This window comes from Anguilla rostrata, chromosome 7 (genome assembly GCF_018555375.3).
Source record: "Anguilla rostrata isolate EN2019 chromosome 7, ASM1855537v3, whole genome shotgun sequence".
Classification (NCBI taxonomy): domain Eukaryota; kingdom Metazoa; phylum Chordata; class Actinopteri; order Anguilliformes; family Anguillidae; genus Anguilla; species Anguilla rostrata.
This window is the reverse complement of record NC_057939.1, coordinates 19,238,477-19,260,702: the sequence shown is the minus strand read 5'-3', so window position 1 is coordinate 19,260,702 and position 22,226 is coordinate 19,238,477. Positions and strand designations below refer to the sequence as shown.

Genomic DNA, 22,226 nt, shown 5'->3' with positions numbered 1-22,226 from the left:
ACCGTATGGTGAAATTTAGCAAAAGTCTGTGCTCCTCATATGTGGTAATTATAATAGATAATTAAGCATTGCCAACCAACTTGTGCTTATTTTAAAGCAACAGCAACATTGTTTCTAAACTAGAATGAATATTCACAAATACAGCTTATTAAGGTTTTCTGCAGGAGTAAATAATGCAGTTTATTGTCAGTCATATATTAATGCTCATCTAAAACCTTCACTATTAGCAAGAGAAAAATTAATTATTCATGATGGAAGTTGAAACAATTACTACTGTGCCTAACACAAGAAACGACCTGTTGAAGCTCGTCGCTGAACGGTGAACGCTACTATTACTACTGAATTGCCTTTGAATTTGATTGTTAGTTAATAAAACCGAGATTAAAAGGGTTACATAGTCTCACGGGAAATAAATAAAGAAGCACGATACAATCTTGCTCCAATGAAGGGTTCTCGGTTTTCGAAAGGAGGCGTCCACGTGACAGAGCAAAGCAGCAACACACAGTTCCTTCTGGTTAAACACTCGGCGCTGTAGAACAAGCAGGGCAGAGACTCGTCGAGGGAAGAAAAAAGATTTCCAAACTTGAACATTCTCCTCGTTTTTCCCGACATCGCACACGATGGAAGGTTATGCGCTGTCTGAAGATGAGCTGTTTTCCTCCTGTCTTCACAACTTCACCTGGGAAAATGCACACGACCAGGTAGGACCAACACTTCATCGGAATTCTGAGGACTCATTCCAACTAAGTACAAGACTACTTCTGTTCAGCTGTACAGTTTTATAGTTTGGCATAAAATTAAAAAAATAAGCCTTTCGTTTCGGATAAATGCCAGTAGCCTACAATAAAATGCATATTTGAACGCAAGGAGTGCAACTAGGGAAAGCAAATGAAACAACATGCCGTACACCCAGATCCCATGATACAACGTGCGACGCGGCGCTGACTAGCGACCCTCAAGGCTCGACATTGTTTTTGAGAGATTTTAATTTGCATTTTTAATGGAGTAATGGTTTGAGCGAGTATTTCACCGGGAAATGTGCCAATTATCTCGGAAATATAATATAATTAACCCTGTTGGAATGGCTGAGGTTGGTGTGAGGGATACGGAGTGTCAATGCAATGCCTTAGTGTGCACTAATCACCAAATGAACTTGATATAACTTAATGGACCTCTTCCATGCACTGCATGCAGTTTGAATAGTTTACGGTTAATTTCGATGTTAGGCTATAGGGCACACACCTTAAGTCCGATAAACAATAACATACATTTTGCAATACAAATCTTACGCTCGATTTTTAAGGATGCAGAACGTGAGAACAGAAACGCAGTGTGCATTTCTGTGTCTGCGTCACCATCAGTGTCAGTTGTACATATGCTGTCTTCGAGGTCAGCAACATTTGGCGACTCTGTATTTATAACGCGATGCATATAGTAATCTCCCACGTGCATATTACCTGTAAGTATTTAATTTATCGCCGGAGTTATTATAATGGACGCAAATGGTACGTGGCGTACAGTAACTTTCGGCGCTGTTTGCACGCGCGACTGTCGCATGTGTTATGCTGATACAATGGAAAAGCATAGACATGGTGAACTCGTTCCTAGGAAACCGCTGCCCCTAACTAACAGATACCAGTTTAAAGTTACACGGCGTTCCAAGGGATCCAAAAACCACACCATTGCCTTTTTGTTAATTATGTATTAACAGAATTGGCAGAATAAAATGCCTATTCTGGGAATACTTGATAAAACCGAACAATGGTACAATCTTTTAAATCTTAAAAACATTTCCCTTAACATGGTATGACATCCATTTGCTCCATTCCAAAGGAAATAGTTTCTGCTTGAAATTGTCATTACACGTATTCAGCAAAAGGTATGTAACATATCAACTGTGAAGCATTGTACTTTCTTGAAGAATCATGTATGGAATGTGAACATTAATGTATGCCAATTAAATAGGCCTACTTTTAATGTGAAATACATCTGTCTCTTGTTCACTGTTCACTTGTTCACTGTTTGCAAAATGTATTGGATTATATCAGTCTGCAGATAGCTCTAGTGTACTGTTCTGTTCAGGTTCAGAAAGTTTGAGAATACTCTTTAAAAAGCTATTACACTGTGTGCTCAAGAATTACCACTAGAACTACTTTTTAATGATAGGAGCTTGTAAATGATTCATGAATGGCGGTCACTCAGACTTTTCGCCTTTTACCAAGTTTAACTCAAATAGCACAGAAAACCACGTCCCCATCTGTAAAGGCTACAGACTCACATACAGAGTAAGAAAAAAAACATCAACAGACTTCTTGGAGCATGTCTTAGTCTTCATTGTACTCTGAGTACAAAGAGGGGAGATGGGCCAGGCAGTGGTGATAGCTTAGGTGCTGATGCATGTGTGCCACTCTCCTCCATTTGCAATGAAGGCAAAGAAATGCACTGTTCAAGAAGCCTTTGGCTATTTTTGTAGCTAAATGGTGTGTGCACCTTGTAGTTTGGCTGCTTTAATCGCAAAGGAAATGAGGAATGTTGTTAACAAAAGACAACATTATTAAAATAGCAAGCAATTACAAATGAACTCTGAAGATTGATGTCACTAAGGCCATGTTGGATCCATAGCAAAAGAGAACACCGATATCAATCTGCAAGTAGAAACTAAGCATGGAGCAAAAGAATTGAACTCCTCATTAGAGACAACAGGATAGTTAATTCATCCATTAACACAGTTGATTGTTTCCTTTGACTCACAGAGCACTGCTGTAATGCAGGTCGCACAGGACATGGAAACACAACATGGATGGGCTGATGTGGCCAGACTTTAAAAACATCTTTCACGAGAAGCCTTAAAAATAACACTGCAGCTATGTTAGGATTTTGATTTGACAGTATGTAAAGAAATAAATAAAGAAAGAAATAAATATATAAATAAAAGGGAAGTGTTGACACAGTCTGTTGTTGGACCAGATTATCCACTCGTGCTTGAGGACTGTGTAAAACCTCTACATTATTCAGCCTCTTCTGAGTCATGGAGGCCAGAAGACTGGAGTCTCAGGGCCTTGCAGGGAGAGCTGACTGCAGCTCCTCTCCAAAAAGAGCACTGAGGCCATGGGCTATGCATGGTAGTCTTTGCCACATTCACTTAATTATTACTGGGGGAAATGCATTTTTCTAGTGATGTGTGTGTGTGTGTGTGAGAGAGAGAGGGAGAGAGATAGAGAGAGGAAGAGCGAGAGAGAGGGGAAGAGAGACAGAGAGAGAGGAAGAGAGGAAAAAAGAGAAAAACACGCGTCTCCTTTCGCTCAGTTTCTTCACGTAGCTGTCCAAGGTGCTGAAAATTTCATGACACATCAGCATGTCCTGACATTCCAGACTGAATCACTGTCTGGCACTCACACTTCAGAAAGTGATAGATTCAACGTGCTTTGACATCGGTGGGGAGTATTTACCACTCTGCCGTTTAAGAGTGAGGCCTATCACTCCAAATCTTTTTTTAAGAAAGGGCTCTGAAAACAGACTGCTTTCCATACGTTTCTGAGCAGCTCGCCTCATGCATATTTCAAATTGTCAGACGCGTGGCACCCATCTCTTTCTTTGCTGTCATTTTTGGGCCTCCTCAGCCCCAGCTGCTTTTGTCTTCGTGCTCCACAGGTGTTATGGTTACACGACAAGGAAAATTCCAGTGTGAGGTTCACGTTTTAGTGCTTACGCTTTTACCCGCTCGTGTTCTCTTAGTGGGGTGGTTAGGGGCTGTGTAAGAGGGTGAGTGCAGTTCACTTGGAAAAGTCACTTTATTTTGCTAAGACTCCCTCCGTGTATGTGAAATCTAAGCAGCGCACGGTAAGTCACCTGGGACACAGGGATCTAATAATCTTACAAATTATTTGCACAGCTAGATCAACAGAAGTATCAGTACTTCACTACATTGTACAATATTTCGCATATAAACTCTGCCTTAGTAATCTTGAAAGAGGCCCTTTTCCTCCTTAGTCATCTCATACCCGTTCCTTTCTGATGCCATTTACACCCACCCATATTAACTGCTTTTGATGTGACATATAAAGTCCCTGTTTTTCCTGCTTTCTGACAGTGAAATCTATAATCCCCTCCTTCAGAGAGGCCAGCCATGCCAGCTAGTGGCAATGCCATTACCTGCAGTTTGATCAGCTGTAAATCTCATCTGCTATTTTTTTATTTTGTAGCTTTTACCTTTGGTGCTGGGGAATTCTGTCTGTTTACTTGTTATCTTCTTACCCATTTCCTTTGCTTTGACTGAGAATCCCATGGGCCCAGCTGTGATGGGAGCATTAAAGCAACCGTCTCTTCTTTACCTTGCAACATATTGCGATTATATGGATGAATAATTATCTAATCAGACTTCATAAAAGTGCTGCCACTTACTCATTGCTGACCGGTTAAGCTTCTGCCTGCTGCTGCGTTATTTGTTGTGCAAAATATGAAAGCGAGTATATAACAAGTGGCACTGAGCCTTTCTTGCTGCTAATCCCCATTGTGGGGTACAAGTACGAGACCACGGCAGGCTCACACTGTGAGGAAGTATCATATTTAATTGGCCTGTGAAGATAAAATGAAGAGACAGTCTGGAATTGAACAAGAACAGTGTCGGCTGCTGCCGTCTACTTTTGTTGGGGTTGAAAGTTGTTTTTTTTTTTTGTTCATTTTGCAGGAAAAGAATGATGCGGTAACAAGCACTAACAAGGCACATCTCTGGGGAGCTGAATTTACAGAGAGTTTTGACATTAAGAAACACTGTTTTTATTGCCTTTTTATGCCAAACAGCTCCCTGTTTTCTTCCGTGATGATCAGTGGGCACGTAGATGTTCCTGTCTTCTGTCCTTCTTCAGCAGACAGTGCTGCACAGAGCCAAAAACTGGAATGATACACATTTAGCAGCTCACTGAAAGTGTAATGTGGCATAGCAACAGATTCTGGAAGACAGATTGGCCTGGAAAACTGCAATACAATCAATGAAATTCTTAATAAAGCGCAATCAGATATTGATGTCATTAGCTAATGCATGAAATTTTATGTCTTCCTTGCTCACGGACGTGAAATGTTGTGCTCCGGGAAAATAAATAGCTGAAATGAAAAGGGGGGAAAACAGCATTAGCGTGCCCGGGCAAGCCTGTGTAATAATGGCGTCTGAATGGAGGGCAGAAAATATCCAGTGGTCTGCTATCAATTTCGCGTGAATACAAGGGAGTTTCTTTTCACGAGATGGCCGGTGTTTGGCGATCGTGGCTCGCGAGTTCCGCAAAAGGAGCGTTTTCAATCCCGTTTTCCGCGGGCGCGTGTCAGGAGGTGACCTTCTTTTGATTGTGGCGAGCGTGGATTAATTGCTTTTCTTAACCTCTTGCGTGCGCGTGCAGGTGCGACACGACCGGCGCGGGGCACGCTGTGCCGACAGGCCCCCCTTTCGTCCCCGAAAATGCAAGAGAAAACAATAACAACAAACAAGCTTTGCATCTCCCGCCCCATTCGCAATTATTGACCTCCCCCTGTTTGTTTTGTTTTGTTTTTTGTTTTTTTTGCGGCGGGATGCGCTTATGTGGGTGCTGAGCGGCACCGAGGACCAAATTACACCAAAGACGCAGAGTTATGGCGCTGAGTCCGGGCTAGCGTGCGGCGTTTATTTGTTTCTGATGAAATGAGTTTGGTATTGGCGGGCTGGCACTTAGATGTATTCCACATCATAAAAAGCGGCCGCACTCCTGGCGGGGGGTCAGGAGTTGAGGCTGTGGAGTTTATGCAGGGAATATTACATTGCCACTTCTTGAACTGTCCTTATTCTGTGATTAAATAGATTTTGGCCTTGAGTTATGCTGGCCAAGCACTTTTTCTGGAGCTTTCCCCACCCTGCCTTTGGAGCGCGTGTGCCTCCCCCCCCCCCCCCCGCCGGGAGGACCACCGTGCTGGCACGTTACGGAAACGCGCCGTCGAAAGCGGCTCCTCAGGACCTTGGCCTCTTTAGGACGTTCTGATAACACGTCCATCACCGGTTTCCATGATATATGCACTGAATTTCAAATGTGGACCACCTGCCTTCTGCAGTCGGGACCGGTGGAAGTCGTTTCAAGAAGGGTGAAAAGCTTGGGGCAAATTAAAAATGATCATTCTCATTTTCAGAGGGGAGACAGATTATGTTGCTGGCTTTTTTTGTTGTGATTGTGTGCTTGCGCAAAATGGAAAAATGCCATTATTTAGTTGATAGCAGTTTGTTCCTTGAAGCTTGAGCTGGTTGATTGTGTTTTTTAGAGGAGATGTTTCTATTCATTTGTCTTGACTAGGAGTACAAGTTTGGACAAAAATTCTTTACTCAATCTAGACTGTTACTTTTCTGGAATTTATAGCTGTCAACCAAACAATGTTATGAAACTGATGTTTACGCAGGCACAACGACAACAAAAATGAATGCAACAATGAGCGTATATTTAACAGCCTCCACTATGTTGTAAATTGTATTGTCAGTGGGGCTGCTAAGTTCTGCATGTGTAATCAGAGTACAGTCTGGTCCTACAGTGGACTGCACTGAATGCCCATTCATTTGAATGTGCACTAGAACTAGGGTTGAAATCCATGGCCCTAGAATGAGTTAAAAAACTGAAGAGTCCCAGGATCGTGGGCTCCGGTAAGGGCTGCCCCTCCTCTCTCCTGCTCGGGTGTGTTTATTCCTTCATCAGCAGAAAGCCTGGGTGAGTTAAGCTAATTGAGCTGGGAGGCTTGCCTGGGGAAGAGGCCTCTCCAGAGAGCCTGCGTCACTTCCTCGCCGAGGTACCGCCTCGCGGATGAGTAATGGGGGGTCCGCTCCAAACCCAAAAACTCAGCAGAAACCGAGCGCTACAGTACGCTTGACAGCAATCTGTCGCAGTTAAACCCGGAGGTAAAACTCGGGATCCCAATCAGATCCGACACAGTAGATTTGTGTCATTAGATGTAAGGCGTTGTGTGTTGTTTGATTATGCGATGTGATGGAAATGTAAGCGCGTTTCGTTGCAGGGAAGCAAACTGAATTCTCAGAGAAAAGGCTCTTTGCATTTGTGTGTTTCAGAACGTAAGCGCATGGAGGCATATGAACGTGGTGTTTTTTGAGAGTAATGTTGTATATTTTGTTACTGTGTGCAGTTTTTGAAAGTAATTTCCATGGCTGCTGTTTGGTGATTCTGGAGCCTTCCTTTGTAGGGTTCCATTTTCCATTGTAAAAGGCACCCAGAAAGTAAAGGCCAGGCTTGTGCAGTCTACTGAAATGGATTTCCAAGTGTTTTGGCCCTCATTTTGATGTGCTGTTGACAGTTGGTCAAGGGATTTCAAGACATTTTAGAACAGTTAATGCTTTTTTTGACACCTGAGCCAGTTCGAGATTTTGGTCCAGTGCAATTTTCCATTTTGGTTTCATCAGATGTTCCTGATAAGTAGAGATTATTTAATAAAGTAGAAGTGTACAATGCTGCATATAAAATGTATTCATGCTTTAAAAAGATTTGTCTGAGAAGTTCATCAAACATATCCAATAATAATTTATTGCATAGTGAATATTTTATAGATATGATTGTGTTGATGTCATGAAGAAGTGTTCTTACTGTACCAAATTTGGTTGTCCTGGAGATTAAATAATCTTCATAACCTTTTATTCTCTGCCCTGACGCCCTTATGACATTTAATGAGATTAGCAATACAGCTGCGTTCCTATTAAAACTTTTCATTAGTTTTGATATGAGAAAAAGGCTGCTGGAATCTTGTTACAACTGTCCTACAGAAAATTTCAGGATAGGAAATAGCAATGGTGGGTAATATTCAGTTGTATTATTCAGTTGTATCAAATTGATGCAGTTCGGTCACCATAAATGAAACTGCTTTTTTCACATGAATTAATATAGTGCATCAAGTGCTGCCTAAATATAGTTTGTCATGATATTTTTCTGTTGTAGCTAAAGCAATCACATCAGTTTGGTGTGTGCTGTAGTGGTCAGTTGGTGTATGTGTTTGCAGAGGCGCACGTGTGTGTGTGTGTGTATGCCTGTGTCTGTGCACATGTGTGAGTGTGTGCATGGGTTTTTGTGTGCACTACAAATCATGTTAGTTACCAGAAACAAGAAGTGGAGGTATTATAGGGGATATATGTAACCATCTGTGAGTTATCATCAAAAATCATGAAAAAAGTAACTATAAAGAAGAGGGGTCTGGTATGCAATGTGCATAGCTGTGATCAAATCAAGCAATAATCACATCTGAGTTTTCAGTGGAGCTGAAAAGGTGTGAATGCTTTATGAATGCAACATTGGAAGCAACAAGCACGCACGCGGCTGTTTGTCATTTTCACAGACCTTATCAGTGGCTTACAACTGTTGATACCGGGAGTGCATATTTGAGACCGTGTGTGAGATTTTACCACCCACATTTATTTTTTGCAGAAAAACCCGCTGCGAAAGGAAGCCTTGATAATACAGATACAGTGATTCTCCAGGGCTGGCATTGCCCTTTAACTCATCTGAAGATGCTTCGGCTGACTTTGGGATTTGAGCCCGTTCCTCTCTCTGGCAGGGCGCATGCTCGCGTTATCTCCGCAGAACAGCAGAACTTTCCATGACCTTCTTCGCCAGTCGTGTCACCTGACATGACTAATGGAACATAGTTGGGCTGAAAGTGGACCCTGCCTGTAATGTCAGCCGTCGCTAGAATCTTTTGGCAGGAGGAAGCTCTTTGAGATCAAGATACCTGAGGCATGCGTGCAGTGGCGGGTTCGATTAGCCGGGTCTTTGCGGTGGTTATGTTTGGGTACCGCACGCGCTGCCATTTTCAGCAGCGTGAGGTGACCTGCGGAGAGGAGGGCTCAATGACAGTCAGTCGTTGTGACTGCATTTTTGAAAGCTGCCGTGGTGTTTTTTGTTTTTTCTACTGTTAGCCTATACTTTGGTGGTCAGGTTGAGTTACAGCACCCTCTTGAAGTAGTTTCAGTAGAGGCCCAGCATTCTTAAAATTACTGATGTTGTAGTGTTGCTAGCGTTTTATTTCTGCGACTAGAGAAGATTACATGCACTTTAGAATTCACTCTGCAAAACAAAGGTTTAATTTAATCATTAATTATAACACCACTGGAAGTTTTGTTGTTGTGGAAATATATTCTGAAACAATAAATTGGTTACAATAAATGCAATGCATCACAATGTGTTTACAGTGTTTATAATTTGGAAAACTGGGGAAAACAGTATGTTTGCATCCTTTAAACAATGTCACTGGTGCAGATTATTTCTTTTGTTGCCATGGGCCAGTGTAATGAATATAAATAAGGCTATATTTTTAATGTATTCCAGCTTGTCAGATACTTCAAAGTCCCTTTGTAATTCCGTTCCTTTAGTTTCAACAGTGAACAACTCAATTAATCAGTTTAAACAAATCCGTGATAATTCTGACAATAAATCTGTCCGAATGCCACGTTTGGTCATGGAGAGCTACGGTTGGTTTTCTCTTGAGCCTTTTTTTTCCTCTCAATGTGCTTTTTTTTTTAACCAAAGCAGCGTGACACTGGCCTTTTGGTTCAGTGTGAAATGGCTGAATTATCAGATGGCTTCCATTCAGTCATCCATATTGCTGACAGTCGGCGTGGCGGCTTGCTGTGGTGTCTCACCTTTACCCAGCGTCCAGTCACACAGAATTTGATTGTCATTGACATTAAAGCAGAGATGCTTCTTTTTCTATTTTATCTTTTTTTTTTTCGCTTTCCATTGATAGCATAGCTTCAAATATAAATTCCAACCTTTCTGGAAGCCTGAAAGTACACATCTAGGGCTTTTGAGCTGAACCATAAAAACACCGGTGTCCTTTAAAAGGGACGCGGGGAGACCAGAGCGGACGTCGTGCCTTTAAGGAGGCCTCATTGTGTCGCTTTTCGACACCTCCGTGTGATCTTCCTCACTGTTTTTTTTAGCAGCGTTGTTTCAGCTGATCTTCGGTTCCAGGTTACCCTCCCCTTTTCCTGCGTAAGGATTCACAGAGCGTCGGGCTGTGGTCAATGGGGGGGTGGGTGGGGGTGGCGTTATTGGAGCGTGCGGGTTGTTGATTTGGAGGCCCGGTATAAGGGTCGCCGTGTCCTGCTGGGTTGACGGCCGGCGCCCGAGGCTTCGCTCCGCGCTGGAAGCAGAAAGCTCGCGCGAGAGGGAAAGCGTGGTCACCCCTCCCCAGGGCTCGCTGCGACGGAGGCAGCGGAGCCACTCCACAGGCTCATTGGAAATCAATACCCACACTCTTAATTGTGAGAAAAAGATTCACTGGTTTACAGCAACAAATCATCCCTCGGACAAACTTGACTTTGATTTTTTTTTTCTTCTTTTGTCTTTGCCTCGCAGGTTTTATTGAAACTTTGAGAATCGGAATATAATAAAAAGTCCTGAATATCTACAGTATGTAGTATGTCATGAATTATAACTAAATTGATTAGTGACATATTATTATGTGTGCATTTATTAATTTATTGTATTTTTAATGAAGTTGAGTAGTGATGTACATGAAATGAGCTTGCTTGTTAATGTTTGTGTGATATGGAAAGTTGACTGGCGGTGACTGGTTTGGTCATATTCAGAGTCCTTGGCCTTTCCGTGTGTGTGTGAACATGTGTGTGTGGGATGCGGTTACGGTTGGGAGGAAGCACCCACCTTTGAACAGATTTGAACATCCCACTCACACTCCTGTGTTCCTTTCCAAACATTTCTTATTAATTTACCATCTTGGAGAGGAAAGAGATCCAAAAGTCTGATTAGGCGGCCTTGACTAATTGACTGCAATGGCCGCAGTTGGGCACTTGCATTTAATGAAGGGCCTTGCTGCAGGTGTCCTTCATCTGTCATTCGTAAGGTCTGCGCCCTTTATTCTGTCATTTCTGTCACTGGAATAAAAGGTATAAATGGCTAAAATGAGTGTAGCATTTATCTGTCTCATTAAGCAGCTTTAGAGTACAGTGCATGCTGTGCCTTTATGCTAGCGATAGCAATGTTTTGCTTTAATTACGAGAAAAAAAAAATACAAAAAAACTGGGACCTCTTCCATATTTTAGTCATAGAAATTCCTGGAAAGCGTGCTTAATTATGTGCATGTCGTGGTATTCTTCAATGCTGAAAGCACGCTAGCAATTTTGTTCCTCTCTTCCTACTCTGAGGCTGTTCCAGGGCCTGGCCTGCTTAATTATTTATCCATTCCGGTTATGCTACGAAAATCACGACACGAACATGCGTACAACAAAGTAACTCTAATATTCGCCCTTTGTGTGTCTAGTGTAAACTTCAGCTGTATGAAAAAAATCCCTTTTCTGTCAAGTCACATTACTCTCAAGGCTGAGGAAGGGGTTGTGCTTAGGTGAATCCTGAACAGATGGGATATGTAGTCACACACACACCCCCACACATGCACAGAATGAATCCTGGGTGACCCAATTTCGCAGCGAGGTAGGCTGAAGCAATAGTTATATACCGGGAGCCGCTTTAATTGCGGCGAAGGAGACGCGCGTGCTTCGTCATTAACTTCCTCTGGCGCTTCTGTTTTTCTCTCGTAGCCCGGCAACTTCCTCCTCGCAAGCGTGGAAAGGATCCCTCTTCCTTTGGGGAGGGGTGCTGCTCCTGGGGGAATGCGGACGGCACATGCAGATCGCATTTGATTAGGAGGCCTGCTTCTGAGGAAGCCCTGTGGTGGCTCAGATGATCGTAGAACAGAAACAAACAGTGCTGCGGCCTCCCCAGGGGTGACCAATGCATCTCTCCCAAGGAAGCCCTCCAGAGAACTTATTTAATCTTCAGCTGCTGTTAGTGCTGGGGTTTAAATATCATGCCTGACACATCATTGCTCTTCTGTATAGCAAAATGCTGACATCCTGTATGTTAATTATATATATATATATATATATATTACAAAATAGACCAAAAAAAGAAGAACAGTGAGGGGAGTGAGATTATATGGTATTCACTGTGGAGGCCTTTAACATTTTGTCAACAGCCTCACAATGTAGACCCTCTGCAATCCACTGCCCTGTCTGCATTTACATATAAAGTGTCTGAGAAGCGCGTTTATGTTTTGCTTCCCATTCCTTTCGCAGATTTCGGTGCACAACATATAAGTTGCGAAAATGAGAGTGATGTGTTTGCGATACCTATTAAAAACTTTGAGCCGCACAGCACCTGTGGTGGTGGTGGGGGCGGGGTGGGGGTGGGGGGGTTGTGGGGGGGTGTGAGCCAGACCCAGCGCTGTGAACCAGCCAAAGAAATCCGTCTCTGCGGTGGCGGGGGGGATTAACCGCACAGGTGTGGAGACATCAGTCATACTGGCACGCGCCAAAGACGACTTTGTCTCTCCGCACAATTTGTAAGGCCGTCTGGGCTAATAGATCCTTATCAATGAGTCCTCTCCCTCCCGGAGCTCGGGAGGCTCTTAGGGGCCTTGAGCACGTATTTGTTTACCCTAATGCAGTGGAGAAATTAAAGGTGACATTTTACAAATGATTGGTTTTAGCAGGAAAGGACCAATCCCTCGTGTTAGGCTTCCAAAGTAAAATGATGGTTCACCGCTACCTCAGGATTCTGAGGTAGCTGAATCTTCACCTCCCTTCACACGCACACACACACACACGCACATGCACGCACACACACATACACACATGCACGCACACACACACACACACACACACACACACGCTGTACACACATGATCAAAGTCCATTGTTTTCTATGAAGGGGGAAGTCCATAAATCCATGTTTTGGAAGATTTCATTATTATTGTATTCTTTTTAAGGGAGACTTTGGGCTTGCGGTCTGTTCCGAGTTTTAGCAAGATTGCTTTCAAGAGAGGTTACCGTCTCCCGGCTCACAGACCATAAAGCAATAACCCCTGTAAGCTACGGAAAAAATCCTTTACAGATGTCTACGATATACAGTATGCCCACTCGCTCCCATCTAAAAATGTGATTAAAAGAAGTAAAATATAGAAGCATCGACTAACCATAACCATAAGATGACCATGTACTGTATTATCTACAAAAAGCTGCTATTTTATTTCAGGATTGATGACACTGTAATGTTGCTATGCCTTCAGGGAAGGCCTCAGACCAGCATAATGTTGGTTGTCAAATAAAAAAGAAATACCAACGTGTGTTTCCGCAAAAGAGAAGGCAGAGCTGTGCTCCTCCTTTCCGAAACAGCGATAGCTGCGGAACATACAGTGTAAATCCAAAGCCTCTTTCACAAAATACCAATTTAGAAGTGGGGGGCCAATTTTTCATTGGAATTGCTTGATGGCTACTTGATTCAATTATGTCTGGCTCACCCCAGCAAGAAACACAGGGACGATGTCAGATAGCCTATTTATCAACCAGAACCCTGTTGGCACTTAAAAGTTATTGTCTGCAGGTTGCATCTGGTATTAGAGTAGGTGATACCAGCGGGCATCAGGTGTTGTGTGTACTACTGTGTGAATAAGTACGTATTGATCCGCAGGTAGCTGTTTAAATAATCCCAGGGCACCTAGTTTGAGTAAAAACCCATTTTGTGGAAAGATGTGTGAAACCAAAGAGGGGAACATTCTGCTTACTGCGCAGTCTTGTCCTGATGGGTTATGCTGCAGTTTGAGACTGCTAGAGGACAATGGGCAAGAGATTAAAGGGAAGGCCTGTATTTATGAATTATTTATGCCCAAATTATGTTCCGCTTTTGAGGGATCTATTATGAACGAGCGATTTGTTTGATATTTTATCAATATGGAATCCTTTCATTTAGTCCAGCAAAATGTAATAATTTGTTTCTGGTGGGCGAACAATCGAGCTGCGAATAAACGATTCATAGTGTCATAAGTATTAAGCTTACAATTATGCCCTGATCAGTTCACTTAGAACCCCCCTTCTTAAAGTGGGGCTTTAAAGTAGAATTTAGCTTATTTAGCTTTTATGAATTTCATTTAACTTAGCTTTTCTTTCCATCATGACTGCTTTTATAGGTAAATGGATAGCTGATGGAACATTTACCCATGTTTTTACTGACAGGAATGACTGGAATATAAATGAGGAACAGGAAACAGGAAAACATGCATTAACTTTGCATGTTTTAAAAATAGCTGTTGACGCCGCGACACAAATGAATTCCAACCACTTGAAAAAGCAGCTGCTTACATACTGCACTTAGCTGGTTGAGCTCATGTATTCTGTTTGAAGGGATCCAGTTTCTTCCGAAAAGCCACTGCTGTCTTCAGTGTCTCAGATGACTGTAGTTTAGAGGACCACATGCTTCTTCTGAAGGTGTTGGCCGCAGGCACTATACTACAGGTCACCGGGCAAAGCCGCACAGCTGCAAAGCACTGGAGCGGCTTCTCCCAATGCTACACCTGAACACCACAGCGCATGCTTCTCCCAATGCTACACCTGAACACCACAGCGCATGCTTCTCCCAATGCTACACCTGAACACCACAGCATATGCTTCTCCCAATGCTACACCTGAACACCACAGCCCACGACACCCAGCATCGAGCAAACTTCAACAAAGCTATGCAAACACACCTCTGGAAAAGAACAGATGTTGGAGCGACAGAGAGAGAGAGAGAAAGATGAATGGACAGAAAGATAGAGATAGATGGACAGAGAGAGAGAGAGAGACCAGTCACAGGTTAGTGAAAGCAGTTGTGTCCGACGCTGTGTGACAAACGCTGTGGCAGAGACATGTCGTTTAACCGTAGCCTCTACAGGACTGTGTGTTTTCCTGCAAAACCAAGGGGATAAAAGCAGCTTCAGGCAATTCTGGCCTGCTTTGTTCAGCCACAGTGGAAACTGTAGTAGGTGCTTTTTAAAAAAAAAATTAAAAAAAAAGGTGTTTTTGCTTGACAGGATGAGGGGCATCAACACACTCTTAGCGAGACAGGGGAATTGTGGGGAGGAATGAAAATTTTGGAGATCCAGCTGTGCTCTCCCCATTTAGGCTTGACTTTCCTCCCTGGCATCAGTATGCCAGAAAAAGGGAAGCAAACAGACGCTCAGAGGAGTGCCATTTTCAAATCTTTCATGTTGATTATGTTCGGTCCACTATTTATATCCGGTGGCCTTCGGAGAAGGGATTTTGTTTCTGCTAATGTATACCGCTACATTAAAGCATTGTTCCTCTTTTGCATTAGAGAGCTTTAATGTCACTCCTGTCATCCCCCCTACTTCAGATTCTGCTCACCTGCAGGTTTTTCAAGTGAAGCAGTGCAATGTTATTGATTGGCTAGGCCGGGGCAGAGGGGCGGGGGCAGGGGGGTGGTGGGAGCTGTGGTTGTGTTGGGGGAGGAGGGAGGGAAGGGAGGGAGGGGTTCTGCCCAGCAGGTTGTCAGTGACATCACTCCCTGGGAAGGTAGTATATGGTTATCCTCTTTATTGATAGCTCGGTGAGTACATTAACTCAACACTCGGCTCGATTTATTGAAACCACTCTTCTGCTTCAATCCGTCAGCCCACCCCCTCAGTGCAGGTCAAGTCTGAATCTGTCTCTGCTCAGACAAAGTCAGGGATAGGGGAAGAGCGAAAGACTCTGTTACGGCCTTGCCTGGATGTTGCCTAGATGAGTTAGGGGAGTCTCAGAACCGCTCTGATTCATCTTGCTTCTGTGGTCGTGGCTCTGCAGACACAGAACTGGTCAATATTCTCGTAGGCATGTGGAGGCAGGACATGCCTGCTATTAATATTCATGAGCTGTGTGATCCTCTCTGTCACCTCTACCAGCATGAGGTGCCTGTCCCCACTCACAATCCCTGCTTTATCAGCCTGGCTTGTCTAATGAACAGGCCAGGTTAATGCACCAAAAGCTTATATCCTCTAAATTAATTTAGCAACTCCCAGCTGAACATGAATGAGATCCCAGCTCTGAGCTTTTTTGTGTATGTGTGAAAGAGACTGACGAAACTGATCACTTTTTAAAAGTATAGCCAGTATAGCAGTAATGCTTCTATGTTTTGTCCATTCACCATGCAAAGTTCTTAAAAGGTGCTGTTCAGAAGGTAAAGTTGGGCCAGGCAATACCAAAATAGCACACCTCAAGCCTTTTGCATGATCTTATTTACACATCAACCGGTGACAGCTCCAAAAACCATCCATCACTCACTGGGGATGCACCTAGAATTCGAAAAATCTGAATATGAAGACGACCATAAATTGACGATGACTCACGTCAATATCTCTCACAGATTAAAAATGCACTTTCGTCTTGGGAGTTCCTGAAGTTACCCGAGTCACTGGTTGCGCCCAGTTGGCCAATGGAAAGGAGAGTGCGCCTGAAGCAGCGGCTGTGACAGCTCCCCTCTCCATGCGTATTCACCTGCTCAAAACGCCCAGACCTGCCTGGAGAATGAATATCGACTGGGGAAAAGGGTTTCCTTTATCTGTCAGCGCGGAGCGCTCGCTCCCCCGGGCGCCCCCGCGATCGTCCCGCGAGAGAGCGGCTGTTTGTCTGCGGAGTCCAGAGACCCTTCGCTCCGTCTCCTCTCCTCTCCTCCCTCTCTGTAGCCGCGCGGAACACAGAGGGGAAGAAGGTTAGCTCCCTACTCCCCCTGGCTTATTTACACCTTTACACCTTGCAGTCGATTCATCTCAGCACCAGGCTGAAGGACCGGGGCCTAATTACCAATGATCTTTTTCCTGAGCTGTAGTAGTCGGCAGAAAATATTCAAATGAGGCATCCTTTGTCGCGGCTGCGAAAAAAATATCCACCTCGCTGGTTTTTTTTTTTTTTTTCTCTCTCCTTTTTTTCCTTGTGGTACAACAGCGGCGAGGCTGTTTAACATTTAATTTACAGACCGTTTCCCCAAAGTGCTTCGTTTGCCGGTGTAAATTTGTGAGATATGTTGAAAAATACACCCATGCCCGGAGCGTATACGCTCATCCATCCGCCAGATTGTCAGTTAAATAGTTATTTAATGGCGGCGTAATATTAATTGAACGGCTTCCGACGCACAACAGTTTAAAGCGTGGTGTTCATTATGAGTGAGTGCGCAGGAAGCATTACTGCACGGGCTCCTACAAATCAGTCAGCCCAGGCCGGGAGACTGCCACGGAGAAGGAACTTTGCAATAATGTAGTAAAATTATAACAATCTTTCATTTGCATTACGCGATTTCCGCAGCCGAGCGCAGAAAATCTCTCAAGCTGGCGAGCGGAGTGCCGCGGTGCTTCCCCCCCCTCCCCCCCCCTCCGAGTCGTGTCAGAATTTAATACAGCCGTCCAGGAAGTGGGGCTGCTGTGAAAACAAACTGCCGCTGGAACGCGTGAGCGTGGATCTGGAGCAGGAACGGGCCGGTGAGTTACTCGCGTGGTCGCGGGGAAACGTTTGCCGGGATCATGAGAAAATAATGAACTTGTGAGACCGTTGCTGGAACCGAGCCAAACATCTTACATCTCTAAGTGTGCAGATGTTACACACTAGACGCTACAGTACGTTGATACGAAGGCAACTAATAAGATAAAAGTAACAGGCTTTTTATTTTCTGTGCTTCTGTAATTCCTCCGTTATCTCAGAAAAGGCTTAATAAAACACTTGACTCACCGACAAGAGGACTAAAACAAACAAGAGACGCGAGAACTCATTGAAAAAGCCCAATTTGAGCAGATCTTAATGGAATCTGTAATGAAGGCTGAAATAAAATAATAGAACGTGGCTGTGCCTCACGATAAGGGTAAAAACTTTTAAATGCTCGCAGAACTGAACCGTGCTGGTGCCCGTGGACAGGTTGTCATCCGCCATCTTTGACTAACCGATTATTGGAGCAGCAATTATCAAATCAAAGTGCATGAAGTGATGAGAGAGAGAGAAAGAGAGAGAGAGAGAGAGTGAGTGAGTGAGAGAGAGGGTGAGAGAGAGAGAGAGAGAGAGAGATGTCCATCCAGCCTTTCTGTATTCTGGCTGGAGTGTTTGCACTTTCACTAGTTTTGGCTCCCTGTCCCCAGCCGCGGCTGTGTGTGCTGCAGCATTTTCACACACCGTGGGTGGTAGAGCGGCCTGTCGTGTTCTCTGGAGGTAATCCTCAGTGACAGTGAAGTGCCATTGCATTTTTTTTTTTTCCCCCCGTGCGTCTGAAAACCAACTTTAATTTCACGGGCACCTGTTCAGCGATGTTCAGAGGAAGGAGTCAAATATGAGACTTATATAAGCACTGGGACTCTGCCAAGGACTAATAAGAAAGGGAAAAAAAAAACGCATTTGCCACATAGCGAGGTTCCTCAGATGGGGTTTTCCGCTCTCTGAAAATTTCATGTGCAAATTTTTTTGATTGCGTGCGCGATCTAATTTGTCATGCAGATTGCTAGACTGAGTCAGCCGGTGCGTTCTGATGCAGAGGTGTCAGCCGTTTTTATGAAGCTGTAATTTCAGACGGGGCGCTGGCAGAATGTATAAGAGCGTGCGCGGCGCGACGAGAGGCAAACAATGGACCCCGGCCATGCTGCTCGCGCAGGGCTCCACCCTGGGGCCGAGGGGGCTGCGCGCCGGAGCGACCGCTCGCTCTCTGAAGAGGCCACGGTGGGCCACCAGCGAGTAGCTCTCCGTGAGGTCACTGTGTGACCCCCCCCCCCCACCCCCCTTCCCCCGCTAACAAACAGGCACTGAGACTCGCCCTCCGAGTCACTGCTCCTCCTCATGTGCAAGAGCCGGTGTCTCAATGCACTGTAATGGAAAAATGGAGAAACCCCCACGTAACAGAATACCCCCTAAGAACCCTGAACCATGTTTCCGCCTAGGTGTACAGGTAGAGCCAGGGTAAACAGCCGGCCCCATGCAATTTGCGTGGGACAGTTTGATAGACCGATAGTAAATCTGGCCAATCAAGAATGTTGCCACTGGATTAAGTTAAAGCCGATTCAATTACAGGCGACCAACCTAAATCTGATTTCCCTTGTTTATGCAAGATGAATCTTTTATGATGTCGCCCTTCGTGGTGCAATGTCTTGCGATCTTAACGGTTCTGCATTTTTGAAAAGGCTGGTTGGATAGAGTGTATTTTCCAGGAGGGATAAAGTAAAGGTGGAGGTGAGGATCTGTAATTCAAACGCAAACATAAAGTGGCAGTCATGATCTCCATGGATGTAAAACTTACTCTTGGCTTACGTTCGGCGTACAGTGCTGCAGTAGATCCCATGACCTGTTTTAAGGAGACAAATTCTTTAGAACAAAAATGGGACGTTTCATATTTTCCATTTTTACAGAAGTGTGTTTTAAATGTTAGTAGTTCAAATGTACTATGTTGTAATTAATGTTCTATATTGTAATTACAGAACATGTAAAGGTGTTCTAAGATATGTAAGAATAAATATTCTTGGCGACATGTCATAAGAATGCTTAACTAAAATACACACAAAAGATTCTGCAATAAAATTTGACAGCATTTCGAACCGTGTTTTTTCTTTGAACGCAAATCTATGTTGAATAACTTGTGTCCAGTGAATGTAGGTCTGTATATTTTTATATCAAACTTTCTAACCCCTTTCAGTTATCTTTAGGGCTGTGATAGGGCAGTTTACCTGTGAGTACGGCCACCAGTTTGTTTCCGCCATGTGACCTGCAGTGATTTAAACTTGTATTTCAATGGTTATCCTCCAGGGGTCCCCGTAGGCACCCCAAAGACACAGTCAAGTGACTAATTGTACAATCGAGTTTCTAACAGAGAGATGTATAAAAACAATTCGTTGATCTAATATGGGGAGAGTCAGGAAGGAAAGTGAACAAGAATGGAAGTTCAAATGGTATGAAAAGCATGTATTTGAGCCAGCGGTCCTCACTCCTGGTCCTGCAGAGCCGCAGGGTCTGCTGGCTTTCTTTGTTACTCAGCACTTCAGTAGCAGAGCAACCGATCGGTTAAAGCAGTTGATTACACAGTTAACTCTGGTCACCTGGTTTCTCGGGTCTGAATCTGTTGCTGATCTTAAGGAAAAAACAAAAACCAGCCAACTTTGTGTGTCTCCATGACCGGGATGGAGTATCACTGGCTCAAAGACATGCTTTTCATAGCATTTAAACTTCTATTCCTGTTCACTTTCCTTCCTGACTCTCCCCATATTTGAGCAACTCAAAAGTGTATCCATATATAGCAATTTTTTGCTTTAGCTCAGCGCTAAGACACGTGATACTTAAGGTTTTGAATGTTGACCATGATTAGTTAATTAGTAGAATCGTGAATTAAAAAAAATGTTTTTGTGCAAGTTAAAAGTTATACAACTGCTCATTTTTAATGTGGGCATTTCCCACTGCTTCTAACAACACCTAAAATTATCCGTACAAGATTTTAAAATACTGTAGCATGTTCACAGTAGTAAGTAATCAAACTTAATTTTACACGTGAGTGTTGCTTGTAAACATTGCTGTCTGTCATCATCTGTGCTTAATTAGTGCCAATTACTTTATGAACTTAGATTACTGAGATGGTGCAAATGGGATAATGCACGCTGGGATAGGCTCCAGCACCCCCCCCCCCTCCCCCCACGAACCTGCCCAAGAATAAGTGGGTATAGATAATGGATGGATGGATGGATGTTGGAGAAGGGGCTTGCCAAAGAGGCTATCGCAACCTCTGGCTGGCGGGGGACTGAAGTACCATGCTAGAAAACAAGAGGAGACAACCTTATTCAGTGCAGCTGTACCCTCAACTGCACTGAGTAAAACCTGGAACAGCTCTTTTTACTTCAGCCCATGTATCGGATTTGGGAGAGTTCTGCGTTTCACTCAGTGCAGTCATTCAGCTAACTCAGTAATCCTGCTTCGTGATGCAAGCCTCTGGTAGCCCTAGCTGTAAGATAGCGACTGAAAAACAACAACAACCACAAAACAACAAAACTTTGTTGGAAAGATGTCTCTCTGGTGGCATGCCCAGCGGAAGCATTGTTTCTCAGTGCAGTGATGCACCTCATGGTCCAAAAACAAGGTTTGAAAAGGTTGGGAATGCCAAGGGAATTTAGGAAAGAAGTTTACTTTGAAGCTACCAAACAATACAGAAATATTTCTAAATATGACAGATTTCTAACCACATAACTCTGCAGAGCGAGTGTTTTTGAGCATGTGTCAGCATTTGCACATGCTTTTAAGGTAGCACGAGCATAGAGCATAGAGTAGCTAAGGTCAGCTAATTGATCAATAGTAGTTTAGCTAAGTACCACACAATATGTCCATCCATTGACTCAATTTTTTTATTGGGCAGAACAGTACCACTAGAGAACTGCTTCCTGTTCTCTAATGATTCCACATGGCAATCAGTAGACCAATCTGTTCTACTCCATCTTGAATGCCCAGTTCTGTATAGAGAACAGAAGACTCAAATCCTACATATTTTTCTTTTGTTTTAAATGAATGGTAAACATTACACAATTCGTATGGGTTCAGAGAATTGCACTAACATCTCTCAATTCTGTCGAGTCCTCTGTAATTCCATCTGAGATTCTTTGTCAGAGCCGCGACAACAGAAGTTGGTGTTTTTCATTAAAAACAAAGAGAAACAAAAAAAAAAACATCAAACGAAAAACAATGGTTCATTGGAAACCTATCAAAACCCAATTTTGCACCCATGTGCGCGCGAGTGTTTGAACGCTCCCCCCTGTTTTTCTTTATGGCTTATGCACCGTGAGTTACTGCAGATGTTGCCGTAATGATGCAGAAGGCTCTCACAATCAAACAGAATGGAAGCAGAGCCAGCTGAAATTAGTAAAAATTAGTTTCTCATTACCCCCCTCATTGCTTCTGTAAGTAGTCTGCATTCCAAGCAATTAGAGAGTGAACAGAGAAGCCTTCCTGTAGCACGCCGTTTTCACAGTCAGCCGAATCGGTGGCTGTGGCGGCGGGTGAAACGACGCAGACGGCAGTCGCCAAGGTGATGGGCGGGTTTTTTTTATTTTTTTATATCTGTGGCCGTGCGAGCTCGCACCTCCACTTTTGTCAGTTCTTCTTTTTCGCTTTTTCTTAGCTGCTAATTGCTGAATAAGCGAGATGTCAGCGAGATTGTGTACAGCTGTTTCTGAGGAGCTGATTCACTCTCGGCCTGATTCATGACTCATGCCATCCAGGTTTTTTTTTTTTACATATTTTGTTTAATCAGTGAACACTGATTATACAGTGTATACTCTTTATATGTTCGGGGGTAGCTAATTACAGCCTGAAATATGTTGAGCTAGGTGTGCCATGTGTTTTTTTAAATCCGAACAGCTGCTATCTATCTTTTGAGCTGGACGATTTTGGT

At 43.7% G+C, this 22,226-nt stretch overlaps 1 protein-coding gene across 4 annotated transcripts in view; it reads left to right on the top strand.

The window, feature by feature from the left end:
• The first annotated feature begins 209 nt into the window (after window positions 1-209).
• The window catches only part of ppargc1a (peroxisome proliferator-activated receptor gamma, coactivator 1 alpha), a 235,210-nt gene continuing 213,193 nt past the window's right edge, over window positions 210-22,226 (top strand). For 2 of the 4 annotated variants that reach the window (XM_064343468.1, XM_064343467.1), the window contains exon 1: window positions 213-701. In XM_064343468.1, the coding sequence (XP_064199538.1) occupies window positions 621-701 (81 nt within the window). In that variant the 5' untranslated portion in view covers window positions 213-620. Of the gene's footprint in view, window positions 702-22,226 lie in introns of all 4 variants that reach the window. The other 2 variants (XM_064343471.1, XM_064343473.1) reach the window with 2 other exon arrangements.